Consider the following 15,163-nt stretch of genomic DNA (forward strand, 5'->3'; position numbering starts at 1 on the left):
ATAGTGAAGAATGGCCCAAAGGGTGGCACAGTGACCAAGGAAACAGGAGTAAAGGAGGCATGGAAATCTAACTTCTCAAGAAAGATGGGAGCCTCCACTGGGGCAATGACCTAGCTCCACAGTAATGTAAAAGGAAAATGTGGTGTCTGGGAAGTATTTCATGACACAGAGGAGAAAGGATTCAGTCAGAAGAAATATTTTGAGATTTATGGCATTTGATTCTCAGCAAAACTGATAGCATGACCTGGGTACATCTTGTGCCTTGATCACACATTTTTTATGGTTTATAAGCCATTAGTTTTGGGGGAACAAACTCATCATTTACCCAAACTCCTTTAGTCATGTTCAAGCTTACATATAAGTGTAGAATAAGAATGCACTGTATATTTAGACACGAGTTTGACTTAAGTGTATTAAATAAAACAGGTAACCCAAATCTGATCTGAAATTGAACAATGAAAGTAATAAAGGCATTCCTTCCATGTAGTGAATTTAAAACTTTGTATCAAACTCTCTACTCTCCTAAGAGAAGCGGGGCACCCTGTTCTTATAAACCACTTAAAATCCTGCAAACTTATCAAATAGCAAATTAACTATAGGGATAATGAAACATAAATAAAAATTCCATGACGTGATAACTAAAAATCATAAACTGGGATTTCCTCCAATAACTTCTTAAAAATCATGAACCCCTCCCTTTTTAAATCATTTTTTAATTGGATGTATGTTGATTGTATCAACAAATGTACTTAGTATTGATGAAGCAGTGTACGAAAATCAACAGGTATTCTTAGTAATGTATTCTTACCCCAGTCAAAATAGCTAAGATCAAAAACAAATGCTGGTGTGAAAGTGAGCAAAGGAGGGTACTTGATTCACCTGTGGTTGGAGTGCAAACTCATGCAGGAAAACTCATAAGGAAATCAGTGTGGAGAATCCTTGAAAACCTAAAAATAGATCTACCACATGATTCAGGTATGCCACTTTTGGCCATACACCCAAAGCTGTATCTTACAACAGAGATACTTTCTCACTCAGGTTCATTGATTCTCTATTTACAATTCTCTATTCCATTCCCCAGGAAATGGAAACAGCCTGGATTTTTCTTCAACTGATGAAGGGATAATGAAAATGCAATATGGTATATTATTCAGATGTTTAGAAAAAAGAAATTATAAATTTCTCAAGTAATTGCATGGAGCTGGAAACAATCATTATGGATAAGGTAACCAAGACCCACAAAGACATGTTTACATCTCATTTGTAGATCTTTGCTTCTAATCTTTAGATATGTTTGCTACATTTGGAATATCCATAAAGGTCAGAAAATTAGTCTGGTATTATGGGGAGTGTGGGCTTTCAAGGGAATCAAGATAGAACACAGTAAAATACAAAAAGAGAAGAATGCAATGGGTTAAGTGGGCTGGGAGGTGAGCTTGAAGAGTACAGGAGGAAAGAGAGATGGGAGGTGGGCTTGCAGAGTAGAGGAGGGAAGATGAAGAAGGTAGCTATCATTAAAGATGTTCTGAAAAAGTCACATAAAAAACTGCTCTGGCGGGGTGTTGGTGGCGCACGCCTTTAATCCCAGCACTCGGGAGGCAGAGGCAGGTGGATCTCTGTGAGTTCGAGGCCAGCCTGGTCTCCAGAGTGAGTACCAGGATAGACTCCAAAGCTACACAGAGAAACCCTGTCTCGGGGGAAAAAAAAAAAAAAAAACTGCTCTGGATGCTTCCTAAAATAGAAATATATGCATATAATGAAAAGTTTAAAAGGAGCAACAATAATATTGCTAGATACAACAGACTAGCAAATAAAAAGGCCAGTGCCAGGAATGGGTTACTTCTATTGGAGTTGTTGGCCAATTCACATAGACCCCCACTATTACTGTCTATTGCCATTGATTTTGGCTGTCCTCCAGAGCTCAATGTTCAAGCTCTTTCTCCTAAGCATGACATATACTTGAGTCATAAAACATGGAAAACTCAAGCTGTTATTGACGTGGACACTTCATCCTACTGGCTAACATTCATAGTACTGGAAAATAGTAGGCAGGGTACCAAAGGAGGAAAGTAATCATCAGTCTTAGTCAGTTGTAAATACTGCAAGCAAAAATAGTGACTGACCTGCCAAGTCACTGGTGCAACAGTGACATAAATGTCATGGGAGTAACTAACCACTTTCCAAATGGATTAAACATGCTCCACAAGATGGACACATATCTGGTACCCTTAACAGGGTCAAGAACCTAGGGCTAGACAGGTCATAGACCCTCTGAGAGAATGTACTAGTATTCAGCTAAGGGGACATAGTATTAAAGTTACTACTACAGACACTATTTAATACAAAGAATAGTGGATTTAATCCTCATCAGAGAAATGCCTTCATACAGAGGATGGTGATTAACACAGATATAATTGGTCAAAGCCTAGAGAACAAGTGACTGATGAGTGCATAGACCTAAAAGGGACATCTATAGCCCAGTCGTTACTTCCAGTGCTCAGGGATCCTTGTGGAAGATGAGGAAGACTCTAAGAGCCAATGGTGGTAGATGACTACGACGAAACTGCAGGACAAAATAAGGCAGCTGCACATATGAACTCACACACCACTTGTGTCATGATCAAACCAGAAAAAAATTCCCAGCATGGATAAGGAGACGCAGTCATGATATTGGTAATTGACAGCAGTAAGGAGAAAGTTTCACTTCTTTAAGGGAAATGAATATGATAAAAATACAACTTACAAAATTCTCAAAGGGTTAACAAAAATATTTTCAAAGTACCTAGCTGAAGGCAATGGTTGCAAACCAGGAGAAAAGAGATTTAAGCTCAAGGAAACAGTGTCTATTTATTACTACAGTTCCAATCAAGAAAGCAGCAGCCATGAGAGGTAACACATCTTTATTCTCCAAGCACTGACCTTTGCTGCAAATGTTTCAGAGGATATCACACTACTAAGTAGTGGGTGGTCTATGATGGATGCTAAGGTTTCCTTTTATTCCCCATGTTTCTGCTGTAACCCCAAGGGATATGGTTATGGGGGTAAAAATGGGAATGGGAGCCCACCTCTGAGGACACCCAGTGAAAGAGGAAGATGAACCCGCTTAGCTCTTTAGCACTTAGGTTCCCCACTGGGAGTTCTAACAGAGAAACCTTCAACAATGTTAGCAGCACATCGCATGAGTCATGCGGGACTTAAAATGACTCATCTTGTTAAGAGGAACTTCAAAGATTTTCTTATCCAATTCTCTGAACTTATAGGAGAAAGTAAGCTCAAGAAAAATAATATACTGATCTAAAGCCATCATTTAGGCAGCTAATGACAACACAAAGAATTCTGTCTCCACTTTCAGATTCAACTGCCACACAGATTCTGAAATGAAATTAAGCTTATCTAATTTTCCTAATACTGTTTTTTTAAATGACATTTAAAAGTCTGAGTTCCAAAGGTCAAAAGAAATTATACTTCACCGCAAGATAATTGTATAGATATTTTTAAATATCTTTCAAAATACAAGGTTTCTTTATTTTTTCCAGTTATGAATCACACGCAGGTGGTAAGATATGGAAATCTTACAAATATGTTTGAAGTCAGGATTTAATTATCCAAGTGCTTGTGAACCATCCTCACATTAAATACATTCACACCCACACTAACTAATCTTATATAATTGTCCTGCTTGGATTTCATTATAATGGAAAAAAAATTTAATTCTTTTTCCTCCTGTAAATGACTAAATTTATTATAGTATTCCCATGTTTATATGATGCTTTTAATTTAGAATACTATAATAACATTAACATTCAGTCTCCTAGTAAATACCTCTAAACCACCATACAATACAAAAAATTGATGACTGGAGAAAGTGCTTATGGGAGATGAAAATAAAACCTGTATCTGTAGCATGACTTCAAAACTATAAAATACCAACACAATTCAAGGATGGATTTATGGAAAGCTTGACAGCAAGAGATTCTCTTCTCCACTTGCCTTTTCTTTCAAATGTTCTACAAAAAAATAATAATAATTGTGGTTTCATAACAACAAAGCCTGTGATCCAAAGTTTATGAAGGAAAATCAAAACTATATGAAAAGCTGATTTTGTAAGCAAAATCATCCATTTTTACCTGAAGAGGATAAAATTCATTATAACTTGAAACAAGTGAGTATAAATGCTATAAGGTTTTACAGAGAACACTGCTATAAAAGTGTCCCTCTATCTATGTCTCCTGGAGAGCTTGCAATAAATGACTAGATGTCCTCAGCATGTTCTAAATGAACAGGATTGTGAGTGTTGGCAACTTTAATGCCAATGTAATACCTGGCACTAAGAAACGGGCTTGCCATATGTTTCCCTTCTCTCCCACCTTCCTGCGCATGTATCTGAATGATGGGGAGTTTCTGGATCTCATTCAACCTGAGTCCAGCTGGAGCTCTTCAAGCTGGTTGCAACGAATAGGAACATCATGTGTACAATCATTTCTTTATAAGACACTATAAAGATGTAGTTTCTAGAGGACTTTGTATAGCAAGGTTGCCTGTGGCTTGGCTTTTCAAACTCCTACCCCTATCCACTGCTAGTTGAAACTGGTCTTTCAGCGATGGTTAATTCTCAAGAAAGCTTGTAAACATTAAAGGGATCACTTTGCCATGACAATCAAGCTGGTTAGAAGGCCTGATAACAGGTTGATCAGTCCAATGTATTCACTGCAGGAAAATGCACACAGGAGCGCTCTTGAGACCTTTACAATGCACAGCAAGAAACACCCTAGCTAGGTGTGCTTGTAATGGGGGATTGGATAAATCCAATGTAATGGGTTAGGACATCTGCTTATGGCCAGGGCTACGTCCTACATATTTTACCACATACTTGGCAGTCAAGAACCTAAAGAAGTTTCTCAGCACACTTAAGACTACAAGGAAAACATATAGTTGCTCCTATGAGAACAGTCCAGGTATCTTACTTCTTTGTCAAGGCACATAAAATAGGGGTGAAGGGGATAATTTACAAAGGTTAATTTGAATACTTGCAAACACCATCCTCCAACTGTCAATGCCAACTGAAAACTGACTACCTGTTTCATTAATAAAACTACAGTTCCAGAAATAAATGTATATGCCATGAAAGTCCTTTGCAAAAGAAAATAATCCATGCAACCCTACGTGCTATATCTGGTCACTTATAGAAACACTGCCACTGAATATCTGCAGGAATATTATTAATCAACATTGAAAACACTGAGTGGCAAAACATTCAGAACAGCACGGATTGGTTATATAAGGGTTGCCAAAAAAAAACAAGTGAAAATCCTGCACACAGATAAAGCCTCCATCTTTTTCCATTGGAAACACTCTCTAGCTAGATAGGCTCCTATATCCACTAATTGAATCTTCATTTACTCTTTGTCCACACATTCCCATTGCTTCTAGGCATAAAAACAGCAGAGTGTTAATTATCATCTATGAAAAGAACATTAGTTCTAGAAGTTTTATCCATACTCTCCAGTCATATTCTCTTCAGCTGTGTTTATAACATTTTGGGGGAGAAAACATACTCCTCAAATCAGTGGCTCTTTGACCACACCATTGTGTAACCCCTTCTCCTTGGTTTGAAATTGGACATAGTGAATTTTTTTTTGGCCAGTATTCCTGTTAGTAGGCTCTGTACAGATTCTCTTGCAAGAGTCCATGATGCTGTCTTGAAAGCCCCGTAGAGAGAAAAGCTGAAGGGTATCTCCAACCAACAGGGAGCAAGATACTGAAGACTTCAATTTAGCAACCAATGAGCAAAAGCACAAACTTAAAACAAGTCCTGTGAGCTTATGATTATTGTAATATATATTGTTAGCTAACAGACTCTGAAGCCCCAAAATTAACAGTAAAGATTGAGTTTTGCTAACAATAATTCGAGTTCCAAACAGTAAATTAGGTTGTGGCAGTCATAAATTCAATGTCTCAGGAGCAAAGCATTTCCCAGAGTTTAATAAGGTAGATCCGATGACGTTAGCAGAATTAAAAAGGAAGAGTGGTGGACACCGTGACAAACCAGAGTGACGTACGGCCCACCACAAGGACCCAGAGCAGGCAATGCCCAGATCCGGTCTAGTGTTGTTGACATGTGAGAACATAACTGTGAAGTTGCCAGTTCTTCCACTTTTTCAAGAAAATCTGAATTTGGGTGTTTTATAATTCCTTTATAATTCTTTACTCTTCAATTAATTAAAACACTATTAAATAACAATGAGCGGCATGACCAAAGATCAGTTGCTGACCTAAATTATCCTTGTTTGACGTACATTCGAGCTGTAAATCTTGCCCACACTCTCTGTTTGTATGATTAATAAACTTCTTGAAAGATTTCAGAAGATCCTAAAATTCATATTGTTCATTTGCAAATAAAAGGCAAGTTTTATATGGCTAAACATCCAAAGACATGTTTTCCAGAGGCTAAACCCAATGGAAACTGACCTAAAGTAATTCAAAATTGGAATGCTAGTAACTACAAAGTCCACCTAGCTTGGTTAAAGCAGACTGCCTTTTGAGGTGCACACTGACACACAACTTTATAATCACTCATTTACTGCAAAATACAGGATAGTCTGTCTTTCATTTAATGGGTTTGGTTTTTTTTCCTACTTAAATGAACTTGTCACCAAGGGCTGGGGTAAGATTTCATTTATATCTTCTTAATATGCAAAAGATTAGTATACATACACAGGGTTCCTTTCCTGTTTATCAAATTAGATTTCTCATCAATTTGATTCATTTCTAGTAAGTATTGCCGGCATTCTTAACCCAAAGGCAGTTAGTTCCTTTAGGTCATTATAAAAATAATTGGGGCTGGAAATACAGCTCAGCACTTAACAGCACTTGTGGCTCTTACAGGGAACCTAAGTTTGGTTCCAAGCTTTCAAGTCAGGTAGGTGGCTTACTGCCATCTATTAACTCCAGTTCCAGGGATCCAACACCCTGTTGTGTACATTGGGCACTCTCACACATGGCAAATACATACAATAACACAGGCACTTAAATACAAACTTTTTAAATGGGGAGGAAAGGGAAGGGGGAAAAAAACTGTATCATCTCAAAAAATAAAAGTAATAATAATAATAATAATAAAAAACAGTAATAAATCACAGGGACTGGCCTGATAGCTCACCAGAGAAAGGTGCTTGCTGCCAAGCCTGCTAAACTGCATTCTAGCCTCGGAATCCACTTGGTGGAAGGAGAGAAGTGACTTGAAATTACCCTCTGATGTCAGTATGTGTGCCTTAGTGACCTGTAGGAAATATGATTTTAAAAATGCTTTTCCAAACACAATGAAGTTGCTTAGAGGTGAGTTTGACATGTTAACAGCTGCTGACTGGAGTTCGACCAACGAAGTTGTTTCAGTCAGGGGTTCAGGTAGCTGAGGAAGACCTTGAACTAATAATACTCTTGCCTTCACCTCCTAAGTGGTGGGATTATAGGCATGTGCCATTAGACCTGGCAATGTCGTATCTTATTAAAATGGAGTTTTTTTCCTAATTAGAAAATCTTTTTTCCTGAGAAAAATCAGAAAATTATCCACAAGCTTACTCACTCAGGCCAGCTCAATTATGAGATATGAAACTAATTTCATATAAAATTGAAGACAAACTCTAATTTTGAAAATGTCTATATCTAAATCCCTGGACATGTATGCAGGTCAGAATACAAGTTGCTAGAGACCACTTCTTCCATTCACTGCCTCCTAAGGCATAACAGCTGAAAAAAATCATTTTTAAATCGCCTTCATTACATCTAAAACTAAATCTTTCAGCAAAGAATCTGAATTAAAGGTTAATGACAGGTTAACATAAGAACTGTTGGTTTTCAAAAACAATGTGTTTAATAACTGACAGTTACAGAATTCTTAAATGAGTTTATTATTCCTCTGATCAAATTTAAATATCCTCAAGGTCCCAGATCAAGGGCTTTCTCCTGACTTCCCAACAGCTGTGTTCTGTCTTCTTTCGGTTTATTTAGAAGAAAGTCAACTATCTGCAGGAGGACATTGTCATCAAAGCCTTTCACGTCGTTATCTTCCACAGTCTCGTACAGAGGCTTACTCTGTGTCCCCCAACATATGTTTTTACGGGAGTTATTTTGATCAGCCTGTACAGTCAGTGCCAAAGTATTTAACTGGTAGCAGAAAAAAGAAAAATATTTTCCGTCTGTGATCACGCCCTGGGAGACAAAAGGTCGAGTAACATCTGCCTCGCTCCAGAATCCTGTAGAAGAAAGCAATGTGGGGATTTACACATGTTGATGGATTTTATCAAAGCAAAACACAGAGGTAAGGACCTCTGAAATACCAAATCCCTGAGATCTCAGTCTCCCTGCTTTTGTCACTAACTCTATATTCTATTTCTGTATAAATGTTTCCTCCCTTCAAGAGTCTCCAAACTAATGACGTATCTTTTTTTACAACTTCAAGCTCCAATAGCTTCCAGCATTCACTTAGTTACCTAAGAAGTTTTACCTACATTAATCCTCCTGCATCTGATATTAACTCAATTGCATGAATATGCTCAGAAAACATCCACACTAGCACCATGTAAAACCCAATATCCATTATGACCATTTATTTCCCCAAATACAAACACAGACACAGGCTCTCAAAATCCTCAGTAAAATGAAGTTTTCTATGGTTTCAACATCACACCCTTGAAAAATCCAGTGCCTTTTGAATATTTTAAAAGAAGTTTTAAGAATTGCTGTCATTGCATCTGGTGTCTCAGGTCATAAGGTTCCAGGATGCGCTGGTACCTTTACTAGTGAAGTTTCGGTTTCACTCTTGTTCTAAACTGACTGGTTTACTATTTTACAATACTGCCAAAGCCAGGAATCAACTTAACTTCTCCACACATATATTTTATATTTAACCCTTAATGGAGACTTCTAGCAAAGTCATTGCTCAAACGCAGTAGGTAAGAGTTTATAGTCCATGTGTATACAGTGCCATTGGAAGGTATCACTTACACTTTCTGACTAACCCAAGCCCACCACCTACCATCTTCCTTTCCTAGTAAAGAAACAGAAGCCAATAATGGAAGCATAAAGCTGAAATGCACACTGACAATTGAAAAGGAGACTCCAGTAAGAACAATCTGTATTAATATCCATCTTGGGTTATTGTGCAGAATTAACCTAGTTCATATTTTGTAACTTCAGCCTTTGCAGGAGAACCCAAACAGCTCACACTGGACTCGGAAAGAGCAGGAGGACAGGGACTGTAGCTCATGGTAGAGGATCTGCTTGGTGGATACCAGTCCTCGGTCCAAACTCCAGCCAGGAAGTAAAGTCCTACATGACATACTTTGTACTTGCCACTGCTTAGCATTCTCCTTCCCCTTCCTTTAGCCACCTCCACAGGTCCAGCCTCTCTGTTCTCAATGCAGACACTTGTTTTTTTTCCTACTCCTCTATCTCAATGTGTCTTCCCTAGATTCTGCATCCAGGTCTGTTTGAAAGACATTTCTGGACATCTTCCCATAATGACATTCAGACATAATGTATTCAGATCGATTTTGCCTCATACCTCACTTATAACCACCATCCAAAAATCGTAATACTTCTCATGGCTGGTCTAGTTTTATTATAACATCACCACCCTGAAAACAGTGTGCTTTCAGAAGAGAAGCTCTCCCCTGTCTGTTCTTCCAGTTAACAGTGCTGCCATAAAAAGAAAGCATTCAAGGCCTGGTGAGATGGCTCAGTACGCAACATTGTTATAGCCCCAAGTTCCATTCTTGGGACCCACATAAAGGTGAAGAATACTCAATCCACAGGAAGTCACCCTGTGACCTAACACTCATGCTGTGGCCCATAGGCCTCACTGAACACACTTGCATCTACAGAGGGAGAGCCTTCCTCATGGGACTCTTGACTTCCATGTCATTTATCATTTTCTTTCCTAACTCAGAACTTTACAAAGTGAGAAAATCTACAAAGATTTGATTTACTCACTAGTAGTTTTTGAAATGTTTGTGAAAAAGACTAGAAAACGTTTTTTGTCTACACAGGAAGTAAACACAGTAAAAGATCAAAAAGAATATTCAGGTTTACTTGCAAATTTCAAATGTAAAATGTATTTCATTATGGATTTCTAGATAACTGCATTTTGTGTCAATGTAAACTTTTCAAAATGTTCAGATCTAGGTTGTGTCTTACCTAAAGAAAACAATCTTTATAATCCATTCTCAACAGGTTATACTTTCAAGAATGAAAACTGCCATAACACTGGGCTTACCTTGGTACATAGCTTGAGCTCCAGTCCAAGCAAAAAGACTTGCAAGGGCATTAGCTCTACAAACAACTTCTACCTGCTCAGTTTGGTTTTGTTTTATCAGCTTGTCTCTATTTAAACGGTCAGGTAACAGATGAAACTGGGTGTGGCCATAACAGCACGGATCTGCTGTTTTGGAGCCTGATGGAAACAATAAAAACATTTCAGATGAAATGAGAGTGCACAGAAGCAGGAGGCACATATGCTAGCTAGTGTTTGTCTCAAGCACATCTCTCTTCTTCGCACATCATGTCCAGGTACTCTCAATACATAAATGGAAACGCCTTGCACATTTTTTTCACTGACTATGGTAAAGTTACCTGAAAACACTTCCTCAACCTGCACCTTATCACAAAGCTCACCAGGGCTCAAAATAAGCCAGAAGGATACATATAAAAGGCACTTACAATTCTCCGCTATTTAATTTTGTCAGCCCTCTCAGTCATTATTAAGAGCTACTGCGGCAGAATCCCTCGGCGTGAACACTTTACAAAGGTTCAGGTGGTAAAGTGCTTGCTGGCAACCCTAATGACTTTAGTTGGACACCTGGAGCCCACACTGCAGAAGAGTGCACTCCATGAAGTCAATCTGACCTCCATATGTGCCCTGTGGTATTCATACACCCACACTCATATTATACACACATATTCACAATACAAAAAATAAAACCACAAAAGAACTTCTTTGCAATTAGTGTAATAATAATATTTGTTCATTTTTTTTAAGGTTTTAATACTCCATTTCTATGTAAGGAGCTTATTGGGCAGAGTGCTCACCTAGCATTCAGGAAGCCCTGCTTTGACCCTGAATGTACACAAACAACATTGGCATGGTGGCACATGCCAATCTAGAGGCCCCGCCTCTAATAGGCATCTGTGGCAGGATGATCTGCAGAGTTTCAAGGCCATCTGTCACTCAAGAGTGAGTATAAATCTAGTCAGGGTCAAAGAAAAGAAAGAAATAAGGACAAGAGAAACAAAACCAGAGGATAAAAAAAGGAGGAAAGAAACGGAACGGGGAAAGGAGAGCTTAGGCAGAAAGGACTGATGGTCCAGTTTTCATAAAATACTGACAAGCTCGATTTCATTGTCAAAGCAGTTTCAAAAAAGATTCCCTAGTCACTAAGACCAAGTGATTGAGAAAGGTCTAATAAAATGGCATAGAGGGCTAACATACTGCTTTCTTAAAGTCTTCGTTGGGTCATCTAGGAACTAATACGTGTATGAAAGGGATAAAAAGTCAAGGAGTTTTAGGGCAGACATGGGGCCTACTAGTGTTTGAACTCCTGATGTATGTAATTACCATGTGTTGCTTCAACAAAATGCCATTCAGGATCCCACATCCAGATTTAAACATACAAAATACAAACTACTTTTCCATATAACAATTTTTAAAGGTTAAATGTTCTCAATTCAGCAGACGCAAAAACACTTCCAAAGATCTAATTTTTCTCCAATTTGCATTCATGTTACAATACCTTGAGATTATGACTGATATTGCTCATAGCCAATCAAACTTCTTAGTCTTCAAGAATTAAACTTGACATGGTGTGGTAGAATATACTCCTACATGAGGAGGCAGAGGCTGGAGAGCTCCTGCCACCAGTTCAAGACCAGCCAGGGCCACATAGTTAGTTCAATGCCAACTGAGCTACAGAAAACCTGTCTCCATCAAAAACAGTAAGATATGATAATTCAAAATTTCCACTAAAGTTAAAGCATGCTTCCACTTTGCACATTCCGAATGTACTCATGGATCAATGCGTACAGAGAAACTTACCAGTAAATATGGTGTTTTCATATTGCCGTTTGAATAATGGAAGCTTGTCTGGTTTACATTTCATAACAGGGATTTCTACAGGAATGGAATAATCTAATGGCACAAACTTAAAGGAAAAAAAAAAACGCAAAGTGAATTCAGACACATCTGTATCCACTTACAATTAACTTAGATTGAACATTTTTCCGATGAATTCTTTCTTACAAAATGATCTGATTATGTATGTATCTTTCAATCAAAATGCTAGGGACTAGAAGGGCTTCAGATGTCAGTGTATCCACAGTTTAGAACATCCTCATAGGCTACACGACAGACACTCCTAATTCAAAACTCTGAAATGCTCTGAGTCCTGGGGTGTTTCAGACAACATTTTCAAAAGTTAAGTGCTCAGCTACACTAATAACGACTGATAGGCCCAAAGTGGTCATACATAGAAAAAATTTAAAACTCCTGCTGTAATATACAATCATAAATGGATTTTTAGCACATTGATGCCTTACATGTTTAAAATCATTTGACCCTTCACAGAACACACTATACACAATCAGAAAGTTGAGCAAGGTTTCCAGATGAGTTGCCATCATTAATCAAACATGGAAGGCAAGAGAGTTACCCAAGATCCCTCACCATATTCACCTGGTTACCCAAGATCCCTCACCATATTCACCTGGTTACCCAAAACACCTCACCATATTCACCTGGCTACCTAACTGGCCCATGGCAATGCTTACACCTGATGCCAAGAGACATAAAACCTCACCTCAGGGAGTTGCTGAGATATTCGGATCTGGTTGTGTGGTTTATCATTTATCTGATACCGTAAAGCATCAATACGACCTTTTCGATGACCAGCAGGAATGCATTCTTCACCACGAAGCCAGTAAAAGTCAACCGGGCGCTTACAATCTATCAAAAGATATTCAAAGTTTTCTTCATTATGTAGAGAAAACCGGTTATTAACTTAGTCATAAACATGTTAAGAATGGCATGTCTAAAATATATAGATATAAATATATTTATATTAAGTGATGAAGAATCTGGGTTACAAGTCTCAAGTGCAGCACTCAAAACTTCATTATGCTAAACACTGTTAATTAACAGGGTTACTCACTTAATGAAGATGCTCGAATGGAAGGCAATATCACTCACCAGAATAAAGTGGGAACTGTTCTATGAAGCACTAACTTCACTTTCACAATTACTCTAAAGGTACATATAACTGCATCACTGCCATTTTATACAAGAATTTTGGTATGAATGAAGTTAAGCTTCCTAAGCCACCAATGGTGAGTAGTCAAAAGTGACTGTTTTCCTAATACCACTTCCTTTGTAAGTGAGAAAGAGAAGTAATACAGACACCACAAGGTTCAGTTCAGCACACATCTACAGCCATGAAGAATTAATTCATTAAGTATGAAGACACCCTCTGGATCATAGACATAAATGAATTAATTACAAACGCATTCTCAGATGGAGTGTAGCTCAATGGTAGAGTGTATTCTAGTCCTTGAGTTCGGTGCTCAGCACCACCATCCCATCAGACACAAACAAAATTACACATTATTTTTCATGTCCACACTGAACAAACAAGTTTCTGTTTACTGGGCCTAAAGCTTGACCACCAAACCTACCAGATACTGGGTCTTAAGACAGCAACACTTAACATGTGTCATTTTAGTCTTCATTTATAAAATGAATTTATGATATCTATTGTGTTATTGTGAGGATTCATTAGTTGGCTTTTAGTTGGAAAAAGGGCAGACACAGTGATTGTTAAGGAAATGTTAGGAACTTTAGCTAATATCTATTATTTAGCCTTCATAATTCTATGACCAAATAGTATTGCCCTAATTAAATTAGGCAAAGTAAGAGAGGTTGATCTTTTACCTATGGTTACCCAGCTTTCCTGTGGAGGTGTCGGTCAAAAGACAACCACTCAAGAAGCCTCTTAAACTTTTGGCTGGACAGACACGAAACTGGGTCAAGGCACGGAAATGGGATGAACTTCAGCTGAGTCTAAACTTTAACAAGTAGTCGCTGGCAGGGGAGGCCACGAGAAACTCGGGTGTGTAAACCCCAACTCCCAGAGTGCTACTAAACCGGCTGGGAAGTCTGGAGGCAACAAGGGTAGGAATAGCAATCCTGAGGAGTCCTGCCCCACCGCGTCCCCACCTCCCCGGTTCTCTGGGTGGCTAGCTCACCGAGGGCGGCGGTGGCCAGGGCAGGGTTGAGTGGGACCAGCAGGCTCACGAGAGTCTCCACCAGTCGGTCCAGGAGGGGTGAGACGAGGGCCTGGCGCCGATCGAAGAGATGCGGGCGCAGGCGGCGGCGCAGGTAGACATGCTCCTGCAGGATGCAGTCGCACACAGCGGCGCGCAGGCCCGCCAGGTCGAGCGAGGGCCGGGACTGAGCGGGCGCGGGCGGCAGGCCCGAGATGAACACGGTCTTGGTGAAGCCCTGGTACCAGCGATCGGCGTTCAGGGCGAAGGTCTGGGGATACACCATGTACTTCTTGAACTGCATCTTGGTGAGAATGCGTACCTTCTCGTCCACGGACGGGGCCGCGTGCACCGCCGCCTGCCAGCGCTGCACCCGCCGCAGCCGCGCCGCCTTGCTGTCGGCGGTCATGGAAGCCACGATCGGCGGGTACCGCGCCACGGGCGTCGCCACGACCTCCGGGTCGCTCACCTTGCTGGCCGAGGCGGAGGCCTCAGCAGCGGCGTGAAGGGACAGTCCCCGGCGGGGGACCAGCTGCCAACACCTGGCCGCCGCCATCTTTGTCCTAGCGAACCCGGAAGCCGAGATCAACTTTCAGGAATTGTTCCTGGTCGCTTGCCGTAGGGACCAATCGCATCTGGGAGGCGGATGCTTAGCGGGTTGTGGCGCGCTGCGTCATTTACTTTGCAGCCAATCGGCTTGCTCCTGACGTTTATTCTGTTCTTTTTTTTGAATATTTGTGCGCGAAAAGAACTGGCTTATGCCAGGTATTTTCACCTGTTATGCTCTGAAGAATGAAAAAATTAAAAGGAGTCCCTCAGCTCGTGTAGGTCGTTTTAGGGACAAGCAATTTTCTCA

At 39.8% G+C, this 15,163-nt stretch overlaps 1 protein-coding gene across 1 annotated transcript; it reads right to left on the minus strand.

Annotated features, from left to right (window-relative positions):
• Window positions 1–7,847: 7,847 nt before the first annotated feature.
• Window positions 7,848–14,891, minus strand: Mrps30 (mitochondrial ribosomal protein S30). Its single transcript, XM_027401417.2, has 5 exons — window positions 14,290–14,891; window positions 12,849–12,994; window positions 12,089–12,194; window positions 10,274–10,450; window positions 7,848–8,252 (listed from the first exon to the last, which is right to left on the minus strand). Exons 1-5 carry the CDS (start codon window positions 14,861–14,863, stop codon window positions 7,936–7,938), a joined length of 1,320 nt encoding a protein of 439 aa, XP_027257218.1. The 5' UTR covers window positions 14,864–14,891; the 3' UTR covers window positions 7,848–7,935.
• Between the last annotated feature and the right edge of the window lie 272 nt (window positions 14,892–15,163).

The sequence above is a fragment of the Cricetulus griseus genome, chromosome 2, assembly GCF_003668045.3.
Source record: "Cricetulus griseus strain 17A/GY chromosome 2, alternate assembly CriGri-PICRH-1.0, whole genome shotgun sequence".
In the NCBI taxonomy this organism is placed as follows: domain Eukaryota; kingdom Metazoa; phylum Chordata; class Mammalia; order Rodentia; family Cricetidae; genus Cricetulus; species Cricetulus griseus.